Here is a 24,058-nt window from a genome sequence, read left to right as displayed (position 1 = left end):
TGACAACCAACCAAAAACGGTTGCTTTTATTTAATTTTACCTTCAGCTGTCTGAAAATGCAAAACACTGATTGGTTGCTATGGGTTACTGCCCACAGACAAATTTGCCCAATGTTGATACATGAACCCCTGTGTGCCACTGGACTATCCACATATGCTTGTGATACTTATTTACCTGTCTCCCTTTGCCATTACATGTTAAAATAATTGTTCAGTGTAAAAATAAAAACTGGGTAAATAGATAGGCTGTGCAAAATTAAAAATGTTTCTATTATAAATGTAATGCATAAAGGCTGGAAGCTACACTCTCTGATTAATATCTTATCCAGGCCTCTTCAGTAAGGGCTATAATGCTAGGTATTTATTGTTAAACATAATATGTATTAATATATTCTGCCTATTTTCTGGTTTCAATATTCCTATTTCTTTGCTATTTATGTACCTGTTGGTTTAAACAGGTCTTATTTCAACAGAATCAAAGGAATATAAGAAAAACTGGCTAGTGTACCTTTAAACAACAAAATTTATTTCTCAGTTAATTCTGTTTCTGTGACTCGCCACCCTGTCATTGTTCTCTAATCTATAATTTTGCTTTTTATTAAGTTTCACCGAGCCCAGACAGTCTTCCCTCTCACAGTGGGAATATTCCCCCCTTATTTTTAGACTGGGAAAAAGTTTCTGTTTTTGTAGTAATTAGTATAGTTAGCCTTCTATGTGGAAACTGGAGGCAAATGAATTCCTGTAATATGTTATTTGCTATAAACCTAGTGTAGCAGATGTTCTCCACAAATATCAACCTAAATTATCTTCATGTTGGTCCTTCTCTAATATCTAGAAGATCAAATACATATCCTCCCCAAATCTTAATGAAACTGACCTTCAGGCTGGGCCTCCTTGCTACTTGCCAGCCACAGTTTAGTTACCACTATGTTAACGGCACTAAATCCCATATTAATGTATATAATAGGGTATAGAATCTATGAACTCTGGCTTTCAGATAGAATAATGGGCTTCATATATTTTTTAGTTTAAAAAACAAAAACAAAAGAAAACATTGCTGTGGCAAATCAGCAAAAATCCATAAATATGAAGCAACTGTGATTTTGTTCCATTCAAACCATAATTGTCCACTGTGGTCACATCTGCAAAATATTCACTTGACATTTATTTACTCTGTCCTAGATGTAAAAAAATGGTTTATTTTTTTCTTTTTAAACATATTTTGTAAAAAAATGTGCACAAATGTTCAATGGGTAGAGGGGAGGTGCCTGAAACATCCCACAAGGCTACTAGTTCAGTGGTATGAAAACCCCTCTTCTGTTACTGTTCTAAGGAGAACATCTTGGCCAACGTCATACTGTACTGCAGCTCTGTAGCAATGTACTTGTATCATGTCTCGGGGGAAAGTCTACTTATAAATATGGTATGTTTGTCCATTAGTGTGTTTCCCCTGGGGTTGTGTGAATGTTCATGTCAGTACGTCCGTCAGTGAAGAGGTGTTGGCGTTCCTGTTACAGAACAGCACTTGGAGACTGGATCCAGATGATTTTTCTCTTTACAGTTGTTTGTGTGTCCTTTTCTATTTAGGGCTGTGACAAAAAGGCAATGGTATGGGACATGCGGACAGGGCAGTGCATCCAATCGTTTGAAACCCACGAGTCTGACATAAACAGTGTCAGGTCAGTCCTTAACCATGCTCTGTGTTTGCTTTGTCTAAGTATAAATTCAGCTTATTCCTGCTATACATAGTTTCAGGTATCAGAACAGGTTTCTGCTATACATTTATCATACAGAGGGGAAAGTACCACGAAGCTATTTCCCCTTAAGCACACAATCAGTTAGTAAGGCATAGTTTATGTCATGCTGGGTATGTGCATACTTCTCTTTCTTTGCATTTACACATGAGTGGGAGATTCCATGTCACTCACCTAAATACAAACACATGGAGGATTATTTAATAAAGTTCAGATTTTAGTGGCATTCAGTGGTTTTTGAAACCATGATGAAACTCACATACTCTAAAACCACAACTGTGTTTGAATGTATTAAAAGATCCAAATATAAAAAGTGCGCAGGAAACAAAATAAAATACAAATAACTCGAAATCCTCTAAAATTTTGGTTTTTCGGACCATTCCTATCCAAAAACCTCTAAGAGGCTGATTTTGATTTAAAGCCGTCCAATAAGATCAGCGCATCTCCCATCGACTTCTATACAACCTCGACAACTTTAACTTGGTCGAAGCTTTCTATTAGAGGTTTTCGTGATTTCTACACCTAATAAATCTAAATTTTTAGAGCTTTTTAGAAATATAGGAAAAATTGCAATTTCGGCTGTTAGTAAATCGGCCCCATGTTGTTGCAACATAGCTACATGTTATATCAATGGAAATACTGTGTACACATAACCCTATTACTACTCATAGGCAAGGAGAATGACAAATTTAAAATCCAGCTTGTTTGTGTTATAACCCTTTTAATATCTAATAAACTAATCAAAAGCAGATATCCCAGCAGACAGCAGTCAATTAGAAATGGAGGTACAGGTATGGGATTCGCTATCCGGAAAACCGTTATCCAGAAAGTTCCGAATTACGGAAAGGCTGTCTCCCATATACTCCATTATAATCAAATAATCCAGATTTTTTAAAAATGGTTTCCTTTTTCTCTGTAATAATAAAACAGTAGCGTGTACTTTATCCAAACTAAGATATAATTAATCTTTATTTGAAGCAAAACCATCTTATTGGATTTATTTAATGTTTAATGTTTTTTTTTAATGTTATAATGATTTTTAGTGTTGGGCACCCCGCTAAATTCACGAAACGGTCAAAAATATGCGAAACGTATTGAAGTCAATGGGCATCAAAATTATTTTGGCGCATGGACAATTTTTATACGTGTAACTGTTTGGTCCAAATGCATTAAAGTCAATGGCAGTCCGAATAATTATGATGCACGAAAACTTTTTTGTGGCGGATTTTTTGCCGCAAATTCGTGTCTATGATTTTCTAGTTGGTATGAAGATCCAAATCAAAGATCTGTTATCCAGAAAACCCCAGGTCCGAAGCATTCTTGATAACAGGTCCCATACCTGTAGTAATCGTAGTATGGTTGTATTCTTGCAGGAAATAAGCTATATTGGATAAACAAGACCCATTCTATCATGTGGCACAAGGCTCCACTATAAAACTGGGTTTAGGACAGTGTGTGTAACTTGGCTTTGATGCTAAATAGATTATTTAACAGCAATATGTTCTATATTCCTTCTATAATGTATATCACTTTATGGACCATGAATGAATACGTATGATTGATTAGTCATTTGAAAACAGAAGTATAAGGGCTCTTACACACAAGCGTTTGTTGTGCAGTCCCTATGCCGGATCTACTGCAGGGGAATGCAGAAAGAACCCCTTGTGTTTACAGGAGAAGGAAAGTCATCTTGCACTTGGGGGGGCACCCCAAGTGATTGTATTTACTTACCTGAAACCCCGGGCCGGTGCTCCTATCAGCAGAAAACTGCACCGGCCCTGGGTTCTTCCAGCGAGCACCACGGAGCGATCCTCTTCAGGCTTCTTCAGCTTTAGAAATGTGTGCCATTGTGTTTATGGACAGGGATCCAAATGTGCAGCTAGTAAAGCACAAGATGGGTTCATTAAAATCCTATGTCTCCATGCTATGGTTACTATCAAAGTATGCAGTCTGATCAGATGGCATTGATACTAAGCTCTATAAAGATCTTGTACTGCTTTCTTAAATGAATTCTTAATGACTAATAATATTTGCTCTTTCTGCCCAGATACTACCCAAGTGGAGATGCATTTGCTTCTGGTTCAGATGATGCCTCGGTAGGTTCCAACATCTCTACAGTGCTTAATATGTTGGTATTAGGGTTGTGTCCATATGGGGGCCAATTTCATAACATTTAGTAATTTTTAGAGAATAGTAATGATGGTTACAGCGCTGTTTAAAATTATAAAACGTTTTGTTAGGTTTAACAATCTTTTTTTTCTGGAACGATTCTTTGATTTTTAAGCTCATTCTTGAAATTTGCATTGGGGATTGATGATTGAGTGAGGTTGTTTTACTGCGCTAGGCCACACAATTTGTTCAAGGTAAAGGTGGTGATCTGTACAGCTGAAGAGGAATTGAATGTTCTGCTTCCAATTAAGTTGCTCTGTGCCAACAACTCAACTGTAAATCAAAATAATAATAAAGGAAGATACCCTTTATCAAGTGTACAAAGACCATTACCATGTCTTCGCAATGCTTCCACTGCAGGCAGATATTTGTCCACTTTATTACTTTTGTAATATGCATTACTTGTGTCAGAAGCATCTGAATAGTCACGCTAGCTGAACTCCGGCCAAGGATTGCAAAGAAGTACATGATAATAGGCAGTGGGAGATTAAAAGATGAGGAAATAGGGGTGGCAGAAGGAAATTATAATACAGTAAAGTAAAGGTGGGGGACAAGAAGAAGCCACTGATGCAAAGGGATAAGGTTATTATTTTCATGCAGAGGCCTCAAAGAACACAATTCATCCAGTTCTCCATAACAGGTACATTTTCATCTCTCCTGTTGCCACTCCACTGTGCAGAAGGAGACATTGCTCTTCTTATAGACTCCCCTTTCCCCATCCAATTCTACTGGAGATTTCACAAACACCCACTGTAACCTTTAGCTGCCTATGGAACAGATTTTTTTTATCTTATGTCATCTCTGTGATAAAATGAAGAAACTAAATGACAGGGATGGATCCGATTACTGGAAGAAAGTAGGCAGGAGGGGATGCTTATTTCCGTTCAGTTGCAGATGACCTTTGCACCTATGTCCTATACTGTATTTGCTCTCATTTCCACAGACTCGGATCTGACGCTTTACACAGTTATTCTTGCAATTGTATAAAATATGGTTTTATTGGTTAAATTGCAATTCCAAAGGAAAAAAAATAAAGCTGTCACAGGGTGACTGATAAATGGATATGGTCATGTTTGATTAAAAATAATGAGTGGTAATTCAAAATGATGAATTTTGCTGAGTAGTTTAACATTAGGGAAAACAATAGGTTAAAAAACTGCGCTCAGTCCGAAGTAGCTGTAAAACTAAGAGCTGCACCAGTATTCACAAAGTGGATCCACTTGTCCACATCTCACAAGAAATCAGGAGGGTAGGAAGGTGCGCTGAATGAGGTTCCTATAGGTAAAAAGAAAGGCTCGCTGGTGTATTAACCTTAATACAGGGTTCTGGTAAATAGCGTCGGATCTACTCACAATTGTAGGTGTCAATCGTGTTTTGCAAAGTGTAGTCCTGAAAATCGTCTAATCACGGTCACCCTTATGCCTGTTGGAGGTATTGCGCTTACCTGGTGATAGAATATAATTGCTGTTAGATGCAGTGGTCTTCTTCACAATGCCGGTCTCCGTAGAAGCGGCTCCTTTTGTGGTAAAAGCCGGTTTGTGCAGAGAGGTCTCTACGGGTGCAAATCTGCGTCGGTATTGGTGTGGCCCCTCTTCACGTTCTCGACTGGATTTTCTTGGTACTCCAAACAGTCGGCGTGTTTCTCCTCATGGTAAGCAGCCGTGGGTGGACACGGTTCCTTATTCGTTCACAACAGGCTAAATTCGCAAATGTAACAATTGCTATAGAGAAACTTGCTCTCTGCTGTTGACAGACCTTGAGGAGTGGACTTTGCCAGATGTCAGAATAGTTATTTATATCAGTCACATATTTCTAACTTCCCTAACCACAAATGTAAGTGCTAGATACTGTAATTAAGCAGTTAATAAACATTGTTATGCAAAACTCTTTTTAAAAGACTGGGCCAGACTGGCTGCTTCTTAGTCAATCTGGCCCAATACTGAGGTCAGTCAGAGGTTCCGGCATCATATGGAAGTCTCTAGAAGTGTGCAACTAGAGGGAGTTTAGCAATGAAAATATGGGGACCCGCCCCTACCTGCTCCCTGGACCCAAATCTGTTGCTTCTATAACTAGCTCCTAAGAGGACATAATCATTGTTGCTATATTTGGCAGTGCTAAAAGATTTGACCCTCACAAGACTGCCTACTTCATAACAGGACAGTTGCAAGGGAGATAGTGAGGTCATAAATCAACAACAATAATGGTGCATCTTTTAGGCAACTATGACTAGCATGAATGTGTGATAAGCTATGGGTGCTTTCCCAGTAAATGCAGACTGCTCAATGTGGGCAACATCAGATTGGCTTACTAATATTCACATTTCACATTGTGGTAGATTGTTGGACTTTAGGGCATGGTTTCTCCAGACCTTGGTGACTGCACACAGGCCAAGCTTTAAAAGAGATTTTAAAATGCAAGTTCACATGTAGTTTGATGCCACTAAAGTGAAAAGCAAAAATGAACAAAGTGAACAACAATCCACTGCAGAGCATGCAGGTACAGTTTCTGTGTAGTTTATGTAGAGATGCATTACACTGATGCAACACTGAAGAACCATTGCCTGAATTCTGTAAGGCAGCTTAAAGTTCAATGTTTGTATGTAACTTGCCACAGAAAAGTTGTCCAGTAAACAAGTATTCTTACAGGGTAGACAGAACAGTAGGTGAATTGCTGAGACTATAATGTTGCTTAATGGTGTTGTACTTGCAGTGCCGACTGTACGATCTTCGGGCTGATAGAGAAGTGGCCATTTATTCCAAAGAAAGCATCATTTTTGGAGCATCCAGCGTTGATTTCTCTCTTAGTGGTAAGTCAAAAGTGTTATGTCAATAACATAATATGTTCAACCTGCATCCCTCACACTGTTGTTGGACACAGATCCATACCTTTTGGCTATTGATGAATGGTGGAAGTTGTAGTTTAACAGCAGTATAAGAGACACAATGTATGGTGTTCAATATCATGTCTGTAATTCACACGAGTACTTTTAGTATACCATTACATTAATGTCATCTTGTTGTTCTCCCTATACAGACTTTTTACTTTTCATGTGTTAACTACTCAGTAATTAAAAACATGATAATATGTAGAATAGCCCTGTTTGTACCAGAGAACACACTACAGGGAACCCAGTGCCATTTCTGTTAGTAACAGTGCTTCCCCTGTATAAATTGGAATGTGCAAGCTCTTTAATTTGCTCTGCTTGAAACTGACAACAGCAATTAAGCTTTATTTGTCAGCACAGTCTGCTGTGCCACGGCTTGTTTTGCCATATTCCTGCCCACTTGACTTTTCTGCTTTGAGATCATCACTCAGTAAACCTAACCTTAGTATTTGCTGCCAGTCAGCACTTCTGCTCCAGATATGAAAACAGCTGTCAACAGGACTGCTCCTAAAGTAATGTAGCCACAGCATGGGCAGCACCCTGTATACACTGCTTTAAACTCACTGTCACCTCATGGACATATCTCAGAGCTGCTTACACTTTGTCTATCACTCTGCTTAAACATCATTAAAGGGAAAATATACTATCTGCAACAGGGCACCGTTCATTAAATGGCTGAAATATTCCCTCTCTGCATACTTCCCATTGTACAAATGAGTGGGCACTGCCATATTTCTAATATTCACAGAGGCTCTAATAAAAAAAGTAAATTTTTCATGATCGCAGCGAGTATTAAAGTTATTGCAGCAATATGGCTCATGTATAGATCTGAAAAGAAGGGGTGCACTTTCACACTGCTGGCTATTCCCTTATGCTCTTAGTCTAAAACAAATAGATTTAAATGAGACCCATCATTTCAAGGCACTGTATAAACCCTTGGCATTGTCAAAAACTTCAATGTAACTGTATGTCATTGGTGATTATAGATGCGTGAGCTAACCCAATAATGGGCTGAAGCCTACGCATTACACCTAGAGGTTGGGTGTGGTGGGGTGTTGCTTCTCAGTTTTCAGGAGAAAGTCTATTTTCTCTGCAAAATACACCAAAAAGCCTGGCTTGAAGGTCAGTTAGGGTAAGATTTGGTGTGAAAATGTATTTGCCATCCTTATATTCTTGGAATTATCGCTGCATTTTCCTGTAAAGATGTGCAAGTTAGAGCCGGACAGGAGGAAGATGTGGGAACGACTATGTGCCTACCCCTCCCTTGTCCCTCTTAAATTGTGCAGTCAGCACTCAATCCGCAGGGCATGGCTCGCTGGTCTCTACACTGTAAAAAAGCCTACACAAAAAAATGCTTACAGCCAGGGGAGCTGCTGCCAAGAAGTGAGAAGAGAAATTCAAGTTCGGAATATCAGTTTAGAATTTCAGCTCTGCACTTGCTTTTGTGCTCTCTGCACGCTTGGAAAGGTAAGCACGGGGTTTGGGTAGGGCAGTATAGAAAGGCTGCCTCTGGGTGGCCCTGTGCCTAGAAACGCCTCTGCCTGCAGAAAGTTACAAAATGCAGGACACAGCCTAATTGCAGCCTTTTTTTGCATTTTGCAGACTGCCTCTTGCATTGTAAATGATGACACATCTTAATCATGAAGAAGAATAGGAATTAAATGATCGTTATCTCCCTAATGACATAGTGTTAAGCTGGCCATACACATACAGATCCGCTTGTTTTGGCGATTTCGCTAAATGATCAGATCTCTCCCTGATATGCCCACCTTGAGGTGGCTGATATTGGGCTGATCCCTAGGGCCCAACGATCATCGGATCATAAGGGTGGTCAGATCCGACCTGAATTTTTACCCCCAGACCGACTTTCGGCCAGATATTGATCGGGGAAGGCCATCGAAGGGCCCCACACACGGGTCAATAAGCTGCCGACTCGGTCTGTCGGCAGCTTTTATCAGCCCGTGTGTGGTCACCTTAAGTTGACATCTTTGCACTGATACATGCAGCCTTTGTGCTGATGTGCATTAAAGATTGTGCCTTGTTATAAACATTGCAACTGCATCATTTTAGTTCATGATCCCCTAGTGAATGATGCAATTACTGAAGTAATTATAACCCACAGCAAGTTAACTGCAATTAGCCATGTTCAGTGAATATAGAGGTATAAAAGCAGAAGTCTCATTTTGGATTAAAATTTACAGCTGTTTTTAATTCCACCATCTAAAGTGGAGAGAAGGGGATTATTGCTGTATTATTGAATCATGGGAACAGTAAACTTCACAGGCTATTATTAAATGAAAATGGATCTGTATAGTCTATAATAAAATTCTTTCCGACCTACCTCACCCAGTGTAACCATGCCATCATCATATTTCCATGCTGTATGTGATTTGGACAATAGCAGGAAGAAGTAATTCCTTATTTGCCAGGATTTTTTTTTTCTTGGAATTCTTTAATATTTTGTTTCAGTGAACTTTTTTTTTTTTTGAAAGCAGAAGTGAGAATGACTTAAATGATTTAAATATAAATATTGAGTCATAATGTTTTAATAATTAATACATCAAATTGCATTTGGGTAGTCTCTCAACATTTAAAGGGGAATTAAAGACACAGGAAACATTCTATTGGAATTGTGATCCAAATATTGGAAAGCACCACATCTAGAGTACTGTACTCCATCATCAATAACAAGTGTAGACCACAAACCTGCACCCCCTGTAGCTCCACTCTGGAAATACTCCATCCAGGGTGCAGATGCTCAGACAGATAAGGTCACAAAAAATGTAATTTTCACAGAGATTAAGATAGATGTGGCAGCTGTATCTATAAAACACTATAGTGGTTTCTAAGGTTTGGGCTCTCAAAGAAGGTAGAAGTCATGCAGCAAGAACTTGTTTGTATTGAAATTATGCAGTGAACACTTACTACTTTCTTCGATTTTTTTCAGGCCGTTTGCTGTTTGCGGGATATAATGATTACACAATAAATGTGTGGGACGTTCTTAAAGGAACACGAGTGTCTATTTTATTTGGCCATGAAAACAGAGTAAGCACCTTGCGTGTGTCACCAGATGGAACTGCTTTCTGTTCAGGATCATGGGATCATACTTTAAGGGTAAGTGAGAAAATATATAATCTGAATGAATGCTCCTACCTGTCTACCCCAATCTGAATAGTGATCAGAGAGCAGTAACATGTCCAGTAACCAGTGAACACTATTCGCTCATTGCCAACAGTTAAAGGGAGGTCTATGCATTGGGATTAAAACTGGGGCAGTGGAGGTTTAGTTCTATCTTACGACTACCATTGCAATATTACTTTACGCCTATTTTATGAATCACCCCCTGAACTAACATGTTATAGTAGAATCTTGCTTATACAGCAGTACTTAGAATCAAGCCTTTCAATTATAGGAAATCACCTGGATGAGATAAGTTCCACCCACAGTCACATCAATAACCTCCAATGTTATATAAGTATTTATCAAAATTGGCAGTGGTATGCTCTCTTAAAGGAACAGTTCAGTGTAAAAATAAAAACTGTATAAAATAAAAAATGTTTCTAATATAGTTAGTTAGCCAAAAATGTAATCTATAAAGCAGGGATCTCCAACCTTTTTTTTACCTGTGAGCAACATTCAGGTGTAAAAGGATTTTGGGAGCAACAGAAGTGTGAAAAAAGTCCTGGGGGTGCCAAATAAGGGCTGTGATTGGCCATTAGGTGGTGCTTATGTAGAACGGCAGCCTACAGGAGACTCTGTTTGGCAGAAAACCAATTATTAAAATGAGTGGTTGTTTTTTTGCACAAAATACATTGAACTCATTGGATGTTTTAATTGATGTGTCTATTTCCACACAAAATGTAGTTTGGATGTTTTTTTTACAGCATCTTTTTTGCGCTGTGTTTTTTTTCTGTGTTTTTCCACCACAAATAAATGCCTGTCAAAAAAATGTTTTCATCACAAACAGGAAATCATAGCAGAAGGCTAGTAATAATAAACTAACCGACTAACTAAGCTTGAAGATAAAGGATGTTCAAATTTTCAGGGGTTCTTTTTCTAGTTTCAGTGATTTTAAGCTTGGGGCAGATAGTACATAGTGTACATACATAGCAATGCGGATACACATGCATGTGAAATAAGGTCTATTTTGATAGTAAAAAATGTAAAGTATGTCAGGAAGGTAATACAATGGGTACAGGTGTTCTCACTATGGGAAAGCAATGATGCAATGATGAATTATGCAGTTCAGGTAACAAAATAATGAATGTTATCCTTACATGTAAAGCCTGTGGTCAACAAACTGTTTCTGTAAGTGATTTCTCTGTGTGGGCATGCCTGATTTACAAGGGCCATTTACTTGCAGTTCAGCCCTCACTGTTCGCAATTTGGTTACTTGTTCCCAATAATTAATAAGGATCGAACAAGTGATAGAAGGCATTCAGAATGACATCTTGGACAGGTGGCATCCACACTCTATGTAAGATGTAAAACTGAATGGTGTGTCCCCTTACATATGGGGAAGCAAAAACTTATGTTTGTTTGCACGAGACCTATAGAGTGCTGTACTTGGAATATACTTGGGACTATATATATATATATATATATATATATATATATATACTGACTGAGCAACCAAAAAACTGAATGACTACAAGACTTAATTTTAACTGTTATTCTCTTTTATGGCTTACATACAATTTTCCTGTAACAAACTCACCTGCCCATATGCTATGTGAATATTCTCATTTTATAGTGCAATAAATTATCCTTTCAGGATGTTCTGCCATGTGTGCTAGATAAGAACCATGAAAAGCGGTGGGAAAGTGCATTTTCTACTGGACATAAAAAAATAAACTTACAATTGTCCATTACTGCTAGCAGGATTTATAAATGGGCTGTTGTGGGTTAATACTCTGTTGCTGTCCAGCAGTGAAAGTGGAAATACGGGTAGGTTGTGTAAGAAAACTTACCTGGCGTCCCAAGATGGCGTGTCCCAATAAGGCGGCATCTTCCATGTGGTTCCTCCTGATCGCAGCTCGTGACATCACGCCAGCGTCAAACTCAGCGCCGAAGTGTCAGCGTCAGAATTGACGCCTGCGGCGAAAATGCATTCGTGAGGATGCCATTGTCATGACGTCACTGCGTCTAATTTTGCCGCCAAAGGAGGCCTATAAAAGACGCTGAGACACTGCTCACCTTGTCCTACAATAGGTTCTTCCTTGTGAGTTCCTGGGTGCGCTTCTAGTGTTATAGTCTTGATTCTGTGTCTTGAACCTTGCCTGTTCCTGTTTACTGAACCCTTGCTGCCTGAACCAACCATATTGCCTGAACTTGATCACTCTTATTCTAAATCCTTTCCTGTACCTCGAACTGTTGCACTGGTGCTTCCTCCTAGGTCCACTACTCCTGTCTGAGCCTTCGGGCCCCTTACAGTTTGAAACTTAGAGGGAGGCATAGAAACACTCAGAGATGCAGACATGTATAGGAAATAAGCACTGTATTCAACTCCCCATTTCTTAACAATAAATTGTGTGTGTTTTTTATTATCTCTACAGATCTGGGCTTGAGCCTCGTGACCTCGTTCACAAGAAGCAAAACACAAAGGATGTGATATATTTATTGCTGTAGATTATATACACTGTCAAGGCAAATATACTGCAGGGCACAGATGATGAAATGCTGCTGGTTTCTCTAACATATGAGCTTGGTATCTCTGTCGTAAAATACAATTGTTGCAATACTACCTACTAACATTTAATTACAGATGGCAGGAGATTGGTTTGTCCCTTTTGAACCAAAAATTAATTTACTGGGCATTTGTTTTGTCTGTCTCAAAGTGTTACCATTTTCCAACCTTTTTGCAGCGGGCAGTTATTAGCTCTACTCCAGACTGTATATAGAGTGACACTTGTACTTTCTTTACATTTCTGTGTCATTTTCAAAGGTAAATACATATATGTGATTCTAATGTGTATAAGATGTGTGATATGGCTTAGCATAGCGAGCTACATTGCTATAGTTTATAGTATGAATACACACAGAACATGTTAGTGATGGAAAGTTTGAACATTGTACTGTGAATGTAGTGAAGAAGCTCAGCAGTACAACATGTTGCTACATCTGTAATAAGAAGAGCCAGACTCATAAACAAATGAATGGCTCTCCAGATTCTCTAGTAGGCTCTAGTTCTGTTATGGGTCTGTTATCAGTGTTATTGATAGCAGCCATTAAAGCAGAGATGTCAGACTTGGAGTTATATTGGTCATGCCCATAAAATATTAAATATATTTATTCCCATGCACTTAATTACTATCTGTACATACTTGCCCTTCTTTAACCGCAAAATACACTGTGTCTGTGGGGTCCACAGCATTTCATGTCATGCATTATGACACAACACAATCGGCTAATAGACATGCTCAGTGAACCACTGCACTTAATTCTTTTCTTAACACACATAAGACCCATGGCTGATTGTTCAGGCTCAATGTTTATATAAAGCACACCAAGCTCTGCACACTGCATTTTCTTTATCATCCCTATTTCAAGTTGAATGGTTAAAGGTATGGTGTCAGTCATCAGAATTGCATGATTTAAGATATTGTAATAATTCTGACAAGTAAAGAGCTGCTGACAGTGCCCCCTGTGCAAATGTTCTCTATTAAGGGTACTGCTCCGTAGCATAACTAAGCTGTACTGAGCCCTCATTTTTTCTTGCAGCCTTGAAACGTCTATCCTATTATCATTATTTTTATTATGACTCTGCTCTATAACGTTAGTGCAAAGAGTGAAGGCCTGGGATGCAAGTATCTGCAAGGGTCTGTTTTCAACCCCTAGACTTGAATAGCCAGTTATATATACATTTTACTCTAAGGAGAGATAATGGAACTCAGGAGTGACTGGAGTGCATTACTGCCTTTACAATTAGAAAGTAACTTAACAGCTACATTTGCACTAGACTGAACTCTTAAGTTGTTTTTTTTTCTTTCTTTCGTCTCACCACTGTTGTATAAAGTAGGGATGCACCAAATCCACTTTTTTGGATTTGGCCGAACCCCCGAATCCTTCATGAAAAATTCGGCCGAATACCGAACCGAACCATAATTTGCATATGCAAATCAGCGAGGGGTAGGGGAAAATAGTGCCACTCACGAAGTGCGCAGCTAAAAAAAATTTTACTTCCATCATTTGTGACAAAAAGTCACATGATTTTAAGGATTTGGATTCGGTTCGGCCAGGCTCAAGGATTTGGCTGAATCCGAATCCTGCTGAAAATGGCCGAATCTTGGCTGAATACCGAAGCGAATCCTGGATTCAGAGCATCCCTAGTATAAAGTAGGTCTTTGGGATATATTGATTCATTCTGATATTTATTTTAAAGCTATTATATGTTATGCTAGATGGAGAAATGTACAAATAAATATTTTACAACAGTGAGTAGATGTGGTTGCATCTTTTAAATCAATCTGATTTTTATGCTGGAGAGAAAGTTCAAGAACTGCTCAAAGGTAACAGGTCGACCCACTTGTCCTAGGAGTATGTGTCATACAGACAGCCTATGTTTCCTGACAATTGTTTTCTAAGCAATACCTTGCATAGGAACTTTAGAATCTGAATTTCAAGCAAAATATGCTTATCACCAACACTGCATAATCATAGCCAAAGTACCTCACATTATGCTCAACATGGTGACCCCAATACCTTGGCTTTGTAATCATACTTTATAATGAACAAGCACTGCCCAAAGGTACATCAAAGTACACTGTATAGCCAAAAGTGCCACCAAAGATGCGTAACATATATCACTGCTCTGAAGCATACGTTGTTTAGTACCAAATGTACACACATTGTTTTACACTTAAATATATTTTTCATCAACGTTTCAGTTTGTGGTCCAAAACCTTTCACAAGATGCATTACCATACAAAATTATTAACAATAAAGTTACAAAATGTAAAATCATCATTGGCTGGCCTCACTGGTGACCTCATTTCTCCTCAACTACCCAGGCACAGTACCGCTGCCATAGCAACCAGCCATACCTGGGTTCAAGAGGAAAATTACCTAGGACTTTGTAAAAAAGGTAAATAATGAACTCACAAATATTTCTAAATTCAAACGTCAAAATGCTTCACATGCTGATTCAGCCCTTATCTAAATAGCAGCAAAATGATGAAAAAAGTAATGAAAATATCATGTACTGTTGCCCTGCACTGGTAAAACTGGTGTGTTTGCTTCAGAAACATTACTATAGTTCATATAAACAAGCTGCTGTGTAGCTATGGCAGAAATTGAAAAATGGCTATATAGCACAGGTTAAATAGTGGATAACAGATAACATTATGTTCTACAGAGCTTATCTGCTATCTGCTGTGTAACCTGAGCCTTTTCTCCTTTGAATGGCTGCCCCCATTGCTACACAGCAGCTTATTTACATAAACAATAGTAGTGTTTCTAAAGCAAACGCAGCAGTTTTACCAGTGCAGGGCAACACTGCATTATATTTTTATTATTTTAAAAAAATTTCATTTTGTGATGTTACTGGTCCTTTAATTGCAGGAGTCTGGCTAATGAACCTCCATAGACTGATATAGAACAGTACCAGTGTCGCCCAGTGGGGGGCAGTTGGATAAGTTGCAGGGTATAACCAATGCAGAGTTGCCAGGTTGTCCGTTTTCCAGCCAAATTGGGCTACTAGTTTAAAGCACAGGCTGGTTTGTAAACTTTGGAAACCAGCCAAATGTTTTCCTTGCCTTAATGTGCCTAGCCTATGTCTCCCAATGCATGTTGGGAAATGTAGTTTCTGTTTAACAATTTGTCAAGCTTAATGTAATACTACAATACCCAGCATGCAATGGGACTGACTTGTGTAGAAGTTGGGAGTTACCAGATTTTGGGCTCTGTACCCCAGTCTCCCGTCCCATTCTTGCATTTTCCAGTGACTTTCCTAAATTTTGGGGCAAAAATCTGTTGGCCACCAAAATGTCCAGAGGTTGACCTGTTTTACCAATATTTATGGAAATCGTATATGTATTAGGGCCTTAGGGTCAGGCCACACGAGCAGATTCAGGGAGATTAGTCGCCCCAGCAACAAATCTCTTCTTCGGGCGACAATTTCCACGAACTGCCTTCCTCCTACACTCTAAAATGAAAATCACCTGGAGGAAGGCACATGCGGTGCTTTGTTTTTTTGAAGTCGCCCAAAGTTGCTTCATGAGGAAACTTCGGGCGAATTTGGAAAACGAAGCGCCGCGTGTGCCTTCCCCCAGGTGATTCTCATTCTGGGCGACTAATCTCCCCGAATCTGCTCGTGTGGCCTGACCCTTATGGGTCCCCTATACCTCCAGGACCCACCTCTGTAGTTACTTCTGTGATGACGGGCGAATCTGGCTTCATGGAAAAATTTGCAAAACAGTGAAAATTTGAAAAAGGCAACCCTTTTTTACTTTTTTTTGTAAGTCCTTCAAATAAATAGGCGGTGTGACAGCTGTGCATTAGAGCCGTTACTGCTCCTATAATCAGAGTAGTGGTAATAACGCAGCCCTCACTTTCTTATAAGCCTTTGGGCTGGTACAACATCTCACTGTGGGGGGGGGGGGGGTTGTACTGTTCTCTCAACTGGGGTGACGTCAGCAAAACGAAGGGAAGCACCGAGAGTACAACCGGTCCCCTACGGAGGATCAGGGCACTTCCCTCAGCAGATGATAGAAATCGGACATTCCAGTGGGCGCGCCATTAAAGAGGAAATGAGTGCGCGAGATAAGACGCTGGGCTGAGCGGATCACAGCACAAGAGCACAGGGATCGCACGAGGAGAGACGAGGAGCAGCTTTTCCTTCCAATCGCTGTGTCCCTGTGTCAGACACGATCCCCAGCAGGGGCGGTGCCTGTTGTACAGTATATGTATGGAGAGATGCCATTGAGTTCTTCTCAGCATGTCTGAGCAGCTGGAAGAGGAGACCCGTGCGCTGCTGGAGGAATATCTCCAACACTGTGTCAGTCCGCACGATGAGACGGCGCTCAGCCCCGCGGCACAGACCCTGCTGAGGGCGGTCAACGAGCTCATGGAGCCTTCTCGGTCCCTCATTGAAAGTCGCTGCGATCGGATCACTGCAAATCCTGCCATTGTTCTACGGACTGTAGCGGCGCAGATGCTTCTGGACGGAGGACTGAACTGTGGCCGAGCGGTGGCTCTGATTTGCTTCGCCGGGTTCTTGACGCAGCAGAGAGGGAAGCGCAGGGCTGGGACCCCTGAGGAGCTGACCGAGGTGCTGACCCACTTCCTGGCAGTGGAGCACAGGGACTGGCTGCAGAGTAGCGGAGGCTGGGTAATGACCGATTCATCTCTCATCCTGACTGATGATGATGAGGGTGAAGAGCATAAGGATTTGGGGGGTGCAGAGAATTGCAGATGTTGTAAGGCTAATGAATGGCTTATTCCACTTCTGGAATAACTTCTGCCTTATTCCACTTTATTGAAGTGACCAGGCACCTTTCATTTCCTACATATGACCATTCATCCTCTAGTTATTCAAATTCATCCATCAGTAATTCTCAGAATGACAAATCAGGATTGTGGTGCTGCCCTACCAGTGTCGGACTGGGACACCAGGGGCCCACCAAAAAACCTTAGACCAGGGGCCTACTGTCAGTACTATTTTCTTCCTCTCCTCACTCAACCTCTATTCTCCTAGTCTCTTTTTCTTTACATACTTTAATCTATTATTCCATCTATTTATCCACTTTGTTCTCATAGAAATAGTGAAAGGCCATGAAATAGGCCAAACGTTTAGCAGCATGAGGGCCCCCTGACACCTGGGCCCACCGGGAGTTTTCGTGGTACCCGGTGGGCCAGTCCGACACTGTGCCCTACTGCATCCCATGGGGGCAGAGCAAGGGGATGAATGAGGGGGGCACTGGCACTTCAATAGCACTGTCCTAGAAGCAGCCAGCACAAATAACTGCTGCCTCTGTTCATCAGATATATGTCAGTGATTGGCAGTGTGCAATTCATATACAGCTGTGTGTCTACAGGCACGTTATCTGGATTCTTTCTTCATTGATTAGATTAGATATTGTTTAATCTGTATAAATGTGACTTTCCCACTAAAGGCTGGGAAAGTACAGTATTTTGTCACAGACCAATAGTGTAAAATTTCCATGCCATAGAGAGTGGGTGAAAGATACAGGTGCCTGGTTCTGCTCTATGCGGCTGGGTTTTGACATGTAGTAGCCCACAGAGCAGGGAAGTGACTAATACAGGGCATGAGTCACATGACTTCCAGCTCTTTCCAGACTTTAACATAATGCTGAGCTCTCTGCTCTTAGTTCAGTGGAACACAAAATAAAAACAAAGAGCTTGGGAGAAAATTGCTCATTGTGTGTCCATAGTAACCATACAAAAACATTTGGGTGTATTTAGTACTGGAAAAAATGTACAGCCAGACAAAGAGAATGCTAACAGCTATTTTATATTAGGAGCCTTTCAATCTATGCTAATGTAATAGCAATTAAATTCCATTCCGTCCTTGCACGTCCTACTAGTTCTCAAAGAAGCTCTGTGTAGTTCTGCAATCTTGGGATATTTAATGTATTATCATATGATAATGATAACAATGTAAAATCCTTTACTAGAAATGGAAAATTTTACTTTGAGCAGCCAACAAAAATTCCCTTTCTCTGTTTTCTCTGAACTACAATTTCCATGGTTCTTGGGGGCTGTAGATCAGTTTCAGAATGAGATCCTTGACTTAAAGGGCCAATATGGTGCCTAAACTCTAGCAGCATTAAAGTATAAATCAATATGCCTTTTTATTTTTTATGGGTTTTGTACTCAGGTCATAACTTTATTAATTTCAAACCAGTGGTTCTGAGACAGGACAATTATGCCTGCATTCAGAGTTGCAGATAAACATGAGCTAGAGTGTCAGTTCCTAAAGCTAAACCTTTTTAGTACTAAATAGCAATAGGGTTGTGCACCCTAAAATGAATTCTAATATGATGCACACACATGAATTCTAAAAAAAAATGTGATTGGTCGAACATTTTGGTTTTGTTTTTTGTAGTTTTTCATTGTTAGCACTTTGTTGTGCTGTTGTCAAAATTCAAATTTATATCTGGTTGCTTGGGGTTAGTTATCCTTGAACCCGAGAAAGAGTGTTGCAATTGAAAGATGAATAGCAGAGCAATGAGGGAAAAAAGGCTTCACAGTCCCTGTTTTTTGGTTGCCAGGGTTAGTTACCAGACAGCTACGACCAGACAGCAAGACTAATAATTAGAAAAAATATACAAAATGAATAATAAAGGCAATGGAAAATATGTTTAAATATCCATCCATCTGCAGCATACTAAAAGTTAATCTAAAAATTAACTTCTCCTTTCATTTTGTGATTTTTTAATACAACATATGATTTGGCATATACTTTCCCACACACGTTCCCTTATGCAGAATTCTAGTTTGCCACCAGTCTCACAATCCATGAACTGTGCAGCATAAACTGTGTCCAGACCTCCTAAGATTGGTTTAGGGGGCTATATATCCACTGAGGAACGAGGGACTACCATTTTCCCTTGCCCGAGAGGTCCAAATTCATGCCCATCAGTGACTGCTGAGCCAGAACAGAAGGTCAGGTGAAAGTTTCAATGAAACTTCAGTTGCACTACAAAGTGACCATCCCAACTAGTGCTCTGTTTACAGTTTTTGCTAAAATACAAGGCTGCATATGAAAATATATGTAAGGAGGTATTTGCTTCCCAGTTTGGTAAGGAAGCAGTTAAACTGCCAGGCATGAAATGTATGTTTGCACAAATAATTGTAAAGAGCAGGGTTCCGGAAGGTATTGAGGGTATAAATATGTTTGCACAGTCATCTGGCAAGCCAATTTAAACATAGCCATCTGGAGCCGGCATCATTCATAGCTGATTCTGCTAAACTGAGATCTGCTACAACTTCAGCACTTTTTATTCAGTGCAGTAAGCTAAAGCAGGGATGTCTAAACTTGCAGCCCTCCGACTCCATCGCTTTTCTAAAATCAGCCTCGTTTTTACAGATATTGCCTGAAATGTTGCCTAATGAAAGAAAACATAATTCAAAGCAGTATCTGAATCCTTGCTTTTCTCTGCATTCACTGCTGGTTCTGACTATTGAATAACATAGTAGAACTGCGTGTTGATGTTGTCTCAACAGAAAATCCATCTCTTAATTTGGAATACATTTTAAAATTACTCTCTGGTGTTCAAGATATTAGGTTAGCCATGACTGAAATATCTTAGCCATGTCTGACTATTGCTTTAATAAATTATTTAGCCTTAAAAGATGAAAGTTTAAGGGATACTGTCATGGGAAAAAACATTTTTTTCAAAATGAATCAGTTAATAGTGCTGCTCCAGCAGAATTTTGCACTGAAATCCATTTCTCAAAAGAGCAAACAGATTTTTTTTATATTCAATTTTGAAATCTGACATGGGGCTAGACATATTGTCAATTTCCCAGCTGCCCCAAGTCATGTGACTTGTGCTCTGATAAACTTCAATCACTCTTTACTGCTGTACTGCAAGTTAGAGTGAAATCACCCCCCTCCCTTCCCCCCCCCCCCAGCAGGCAAACAAAAGAACAATGGGAAGGTAACCAGATAACAGCTCCCTAACACAAGATAACAGCTGCCTGGTAGATCTAAAAACAACACTCAGTAAAAACCAATGTCCCACTGAGACACATTCAGTTACATTGAGAAGGAAAAACAGCAGCCTGCCAGAAAGCATTTCTCTCCTAAAGTGCAGGCACAAGTCACATGACTGGGGGCAGCTGGGAAATTGACAAAATGTCTAGCCCCATGTCAAATTTCAAAATTGAATATAAAAAAATCTGTTTGCTCTTTTGAGAAATGGATTTCAGTGCAGAATTCTGCTGGAGTAGCACTATTAACTGATGCGTTTTGAAAAAAAAATATATGTTTTCCGATGACAGGATCCCTTTAAGGAAATTTCATTGTGTAATGTTCCCTATAAAATATCCAGTACACAGTGTTGGGCTGCCGATTTCATCACAGCCCTGCACAATGTATTTATTCCTTAGAATCCATACTGAAAAGGGGATGTTGGCAGGCACTGAACGTTTTATCATAGCACCCTTATCCATTTGTTTTCATTGTGTTCTATATTTTGTTTTATAATTGTAAAATATGATGTTAAAATGAATATCCCTCTATTCTATAGGACGGTTTCTTCAAAAACTTTTCTAAAAAGAGGACTCAGCGGGCACAGGAGAACAGTACCATTTCCAATGCTTTAATGGCAGCAGCTGGCTTTGGCCTTGCAGGATTAGCCTTCATCTTGTCTGTACGGTGAAGACTGAACTAAAGACGGAATGAATTTCATTGTGGACTTTTATCCATGAGCAGCTGTAAATGACAGACACATCAAGTGGAAAGTTACTTAAGAACACTGTCATATTCCTTGTAATAGTGTCCCTGTGTTCTTTTATTAAATATAAAAAAAAACCCAGAATTCATGGTTCTAAAAAGACAAACCAATGAACTGTTTTTCTAGATCGACATCAAACACAACTCATACCAGTAATAGGTGTAGTTACCAAAGACTCTAGAGTTCAATGGAGAAAGAGAAGTTTCCTTGCACTGCCTGGGAAGTAGGTAGGTCTGTAGGTGGGTCATAAATGGCCTCCGGCAGGTCTCTATCCGTCAAATAGAAGGAAAAAAATTATCAAACTTGGTTAATGTCAAAAAGTTAGTTGAAGGCCAGGGTTTTTGCCTCAATGAAGGAAACAGACAGAGTTATGTATAACTATTTGCATCCTCCCATCACTAATATCATGCTCAGTTGATTATATACACCATATTTTGGTACAGAGCAGGCTGGTTTTGAGAGGAGAAGGAACATTTAAAAGTTAACACAATAGGGTTTACCCCACCAATGAATGCCACAGTTTGGAGATATTATAGTTATGGAGTTATTTAATATTTTAAATTAATCCTTGTGGTCCTGATTTGTTCATAGCCAATAGGAGAGGGTAAGTAGGACATTTCCTACTTATACAAAGAAGGGTGAAATGACGGGAAAAAAGTGAAACTCTAACATAAACAGACTTTTATAATGGGACGCAATGCATACGTTGCATTCAATGCCAAAAAGCCAATGCTTTATTTATTTTTTTTTAAACTTCTCTGTCTAAATATTAGACTCTAATCAGGATGAGTTTAAGCCAAAATTTTGTCCTTTGCTTTAGTTTACTCTTAAGTACTATTTTGTGGGAACGACAGAAAGAGAATTTGCATCTCAACCTGATTTATTTTAATTTTGTTTCTACTGAAGTATTCCAGTGTCTACATCCCTTACCCTACTATTATGGCACCGCTGTTGCACATTCACTACCCTATTATTTTCCAATCAACATCAAAATGCCCGTGTGCAGACTCTGACTTAAACGTGAACAAGTTGATGTTTTTGAGAAATGTTTCTATTGTTCACTTGTATTCATAATTCTATAAATACACTATGCATTGACAAAAAAAGTATTTATACTTAGTGGCACACCATAGAGGTCTGGCATTTCTATTGGTAAGCATTTGAACTATTTTTTTCTAAATAATATATTTACAATGTTTAGCTTTTTTGTTTGATTTAAAATATATAGCCAATCATAAATTGTCTGTGTATTGTCTTTATTACTTAAAGAATGCCTTTAGGACAAAATTATTATTTTAATAATTATGAACAATACCACTTTCTTCAGTGAGAAATCAGAAATAAGTTGCAGGAAAGCAACTGTCTCTCTGTATTTCGGTCCATTAATGCATAGTTGCACATCAATGCTCACAGAAAACAGGGCAAATTTGGCCTTTACTCTGCTGCTGGAGAAAACTCATGTGCAATATAAGATAAAAAGATGGAACAAATGTGTACACATCACATACAAAATAAATAGCGCACTAACCATTTAAAGGTAAATGTATATAACAAAGTATGTGAGCATGGCTCTTTGTCTGTGTGAATAATAGTAATAACACTGAAGAATGGAAACCTAACACAAGTCAATAAAAGATGGGTCACTTTGTGCTTGCAATTACATAGATCCAAGTAAGCAGGGGATTGTGTAGGGCCCTATCTGATCTGAACCCAATTGAGCATGTATTTCACTTGTTGAAGACTAAACTTCGGACAGAAAGGCCCACAAACAAACAGCAACTGAAAGCCGCTGCAGTAAAGGCCTGGCAGAGCATTTAAAAGGAGGAAACCCAGAATCTGGTAATGTCCATGAGTTCAAGACTTTAGGCTGTCATTGCCAGCAAAGGGTTTTCAACCAAATATTAGAAAATCATTTTATTTTCAGTTTTTCAATTTGTCCAATTGCCTTTGAGCCCCTGAAGTGATTGTGTTAATAAAGGCTTTAGTTCCTCACATTTTTATGCAATATTTTTGTTCAACCCACTGAATTAAAGCTGAAAGTCTGCAGTTCAACTGCATCTGAGTTGTTTCATTTAAAATTCATTGTGGTAATGTACAGAACCAAAATTAGGAAAAAGTTGTCTCTGTCCAAAGATTTATGGGCCTAACTGTATCTCTCATTCAAGCCACTGCTTGGTTGATCGGTAAATTGGACCCTAGCAACCAGATAGCTGCTGAAATTTCAAATTGGGGAACTGCTGAACAAAAAGCTAAATAATTTAAAAAAAAAAAATTAAGACCAATTGTAAATACAACATACCGTATATACTCGAGTATAAGCCAAGTTTTTCAGCACCCAAAATGTGCTGAAAAAGTTAACCTTGGCTTATACTCGAGTCAATGACGCCAATGGCTACGATTCAGCAGAACACACACTCCTGCGTGTGCACCATTAACTTACTTTCCCGACCCGCATCTCCCCGGTACCTCTGCAGTCCTGCGGCATCTACGGGGACTTGCGCTAGAGGCGAGCTGTTGCCAAGTAAGTGGCTTGTGTTATGGGCCAGGGATAGGTGGCAGGCTTCTGGAGATCAAGATGCTCCAACGCAGAGGCAGGTTTATCCCTCCGCTCGCATGTGGAGTGGGCTGAGCCTGTGAGGGAGCGAGCTTGGGAATGTCTCATAGCCTTACCTGGCTGCGTATGGTGCAGCACTTGCCCGACCCTTGCTGTTATACTCGAGTCAATACGTTTTACAAGTTATTGTAGGTAAAATTAGGTACCTCGGCTTATACTCGGGTCGGTTTATACTTGAGTATATACGGTAAGTTAATATTGAACTATCTCAATAAGAC

At 39.5% G+C, this 24,058-nt stretch overlaps 2 protein-coding genes across 2 annotated transcripts in view; both read left to right on the top strand.

Annotated features, from left to right (window-relative positions):
- gnb5.S (guanine nucleotide binding protein (G protein), beta 5 S homeolog) overlaps positions 1-14,243 on the top strand; it is a 33,271-nt gene extending 19,028 nt beyond the window's left edge. Inside the window, exons 9-13 of the mRNA XM_018255440.2 lie at positions 1,587-1,678; positions 3,801-3,849; positions 6,632-6,728; positions 9,754-9,920; positions 12,362-14,243. Of these exons, the coding sequence (XP_018110929.1) occupies positions 1,587-1,678; positions 3,801-3,849; positions 6,632-6,728; positions 9,754-9,920; positions 12,362-12,373 (417 nt within the window). The 3' untranslated portion in view covers positions 12,374-14,243. The remainder of the gene's footprint in view (positions 1-1,586; positions 1,679-3,800; positions 3,850-6,631; positions 6,729-9,753; positions 9,921-12,361) is intronic.
- Positions 14,244-16,439: 2,196 nt separating this feature from the next.
- Positions 16,440-22,465, top strand: bcl2l10.S (BCL2 like 10 S homeolog). The gene is made up of 2 exons (XM_018255438.2): positions 16,440-17,133; positions 21,020-22,465. The coding sequence occupies exons 1-2, from the start codon at positions 16,741-16,743 to the stop codon at positions 21,149-21,151; spliced, it is 525 nt and encodes a 174-aa protein (XP_018110927.1). The 5' UTR covers positions 16,440-16,740; the 3' UTR covers positions 21,152-22,465.
- The last annotated feature ends 1,593 nt before the right edge of the window (positions 22,466-24,058 follow it).

This window comes from Xenopus laevis, chromosome 3S (assembly GCF_017654675.1).
Source record: "Xenopus laevis strain J_2021 chromosome 3S, Xenopus_laevis_v10.1, whole genome shotgun sequence".
NCBI classification, from domain to species: Eukaryota; Metazoa; Chordata; class Amphibia; order Anura; family Pipidae; genus Xenopus; species Xenopus laevis.
Note: the sequence above shows the minus strand (reverse complement) of the source record. Positions and strands in the feature narration are given on the sequence as shown.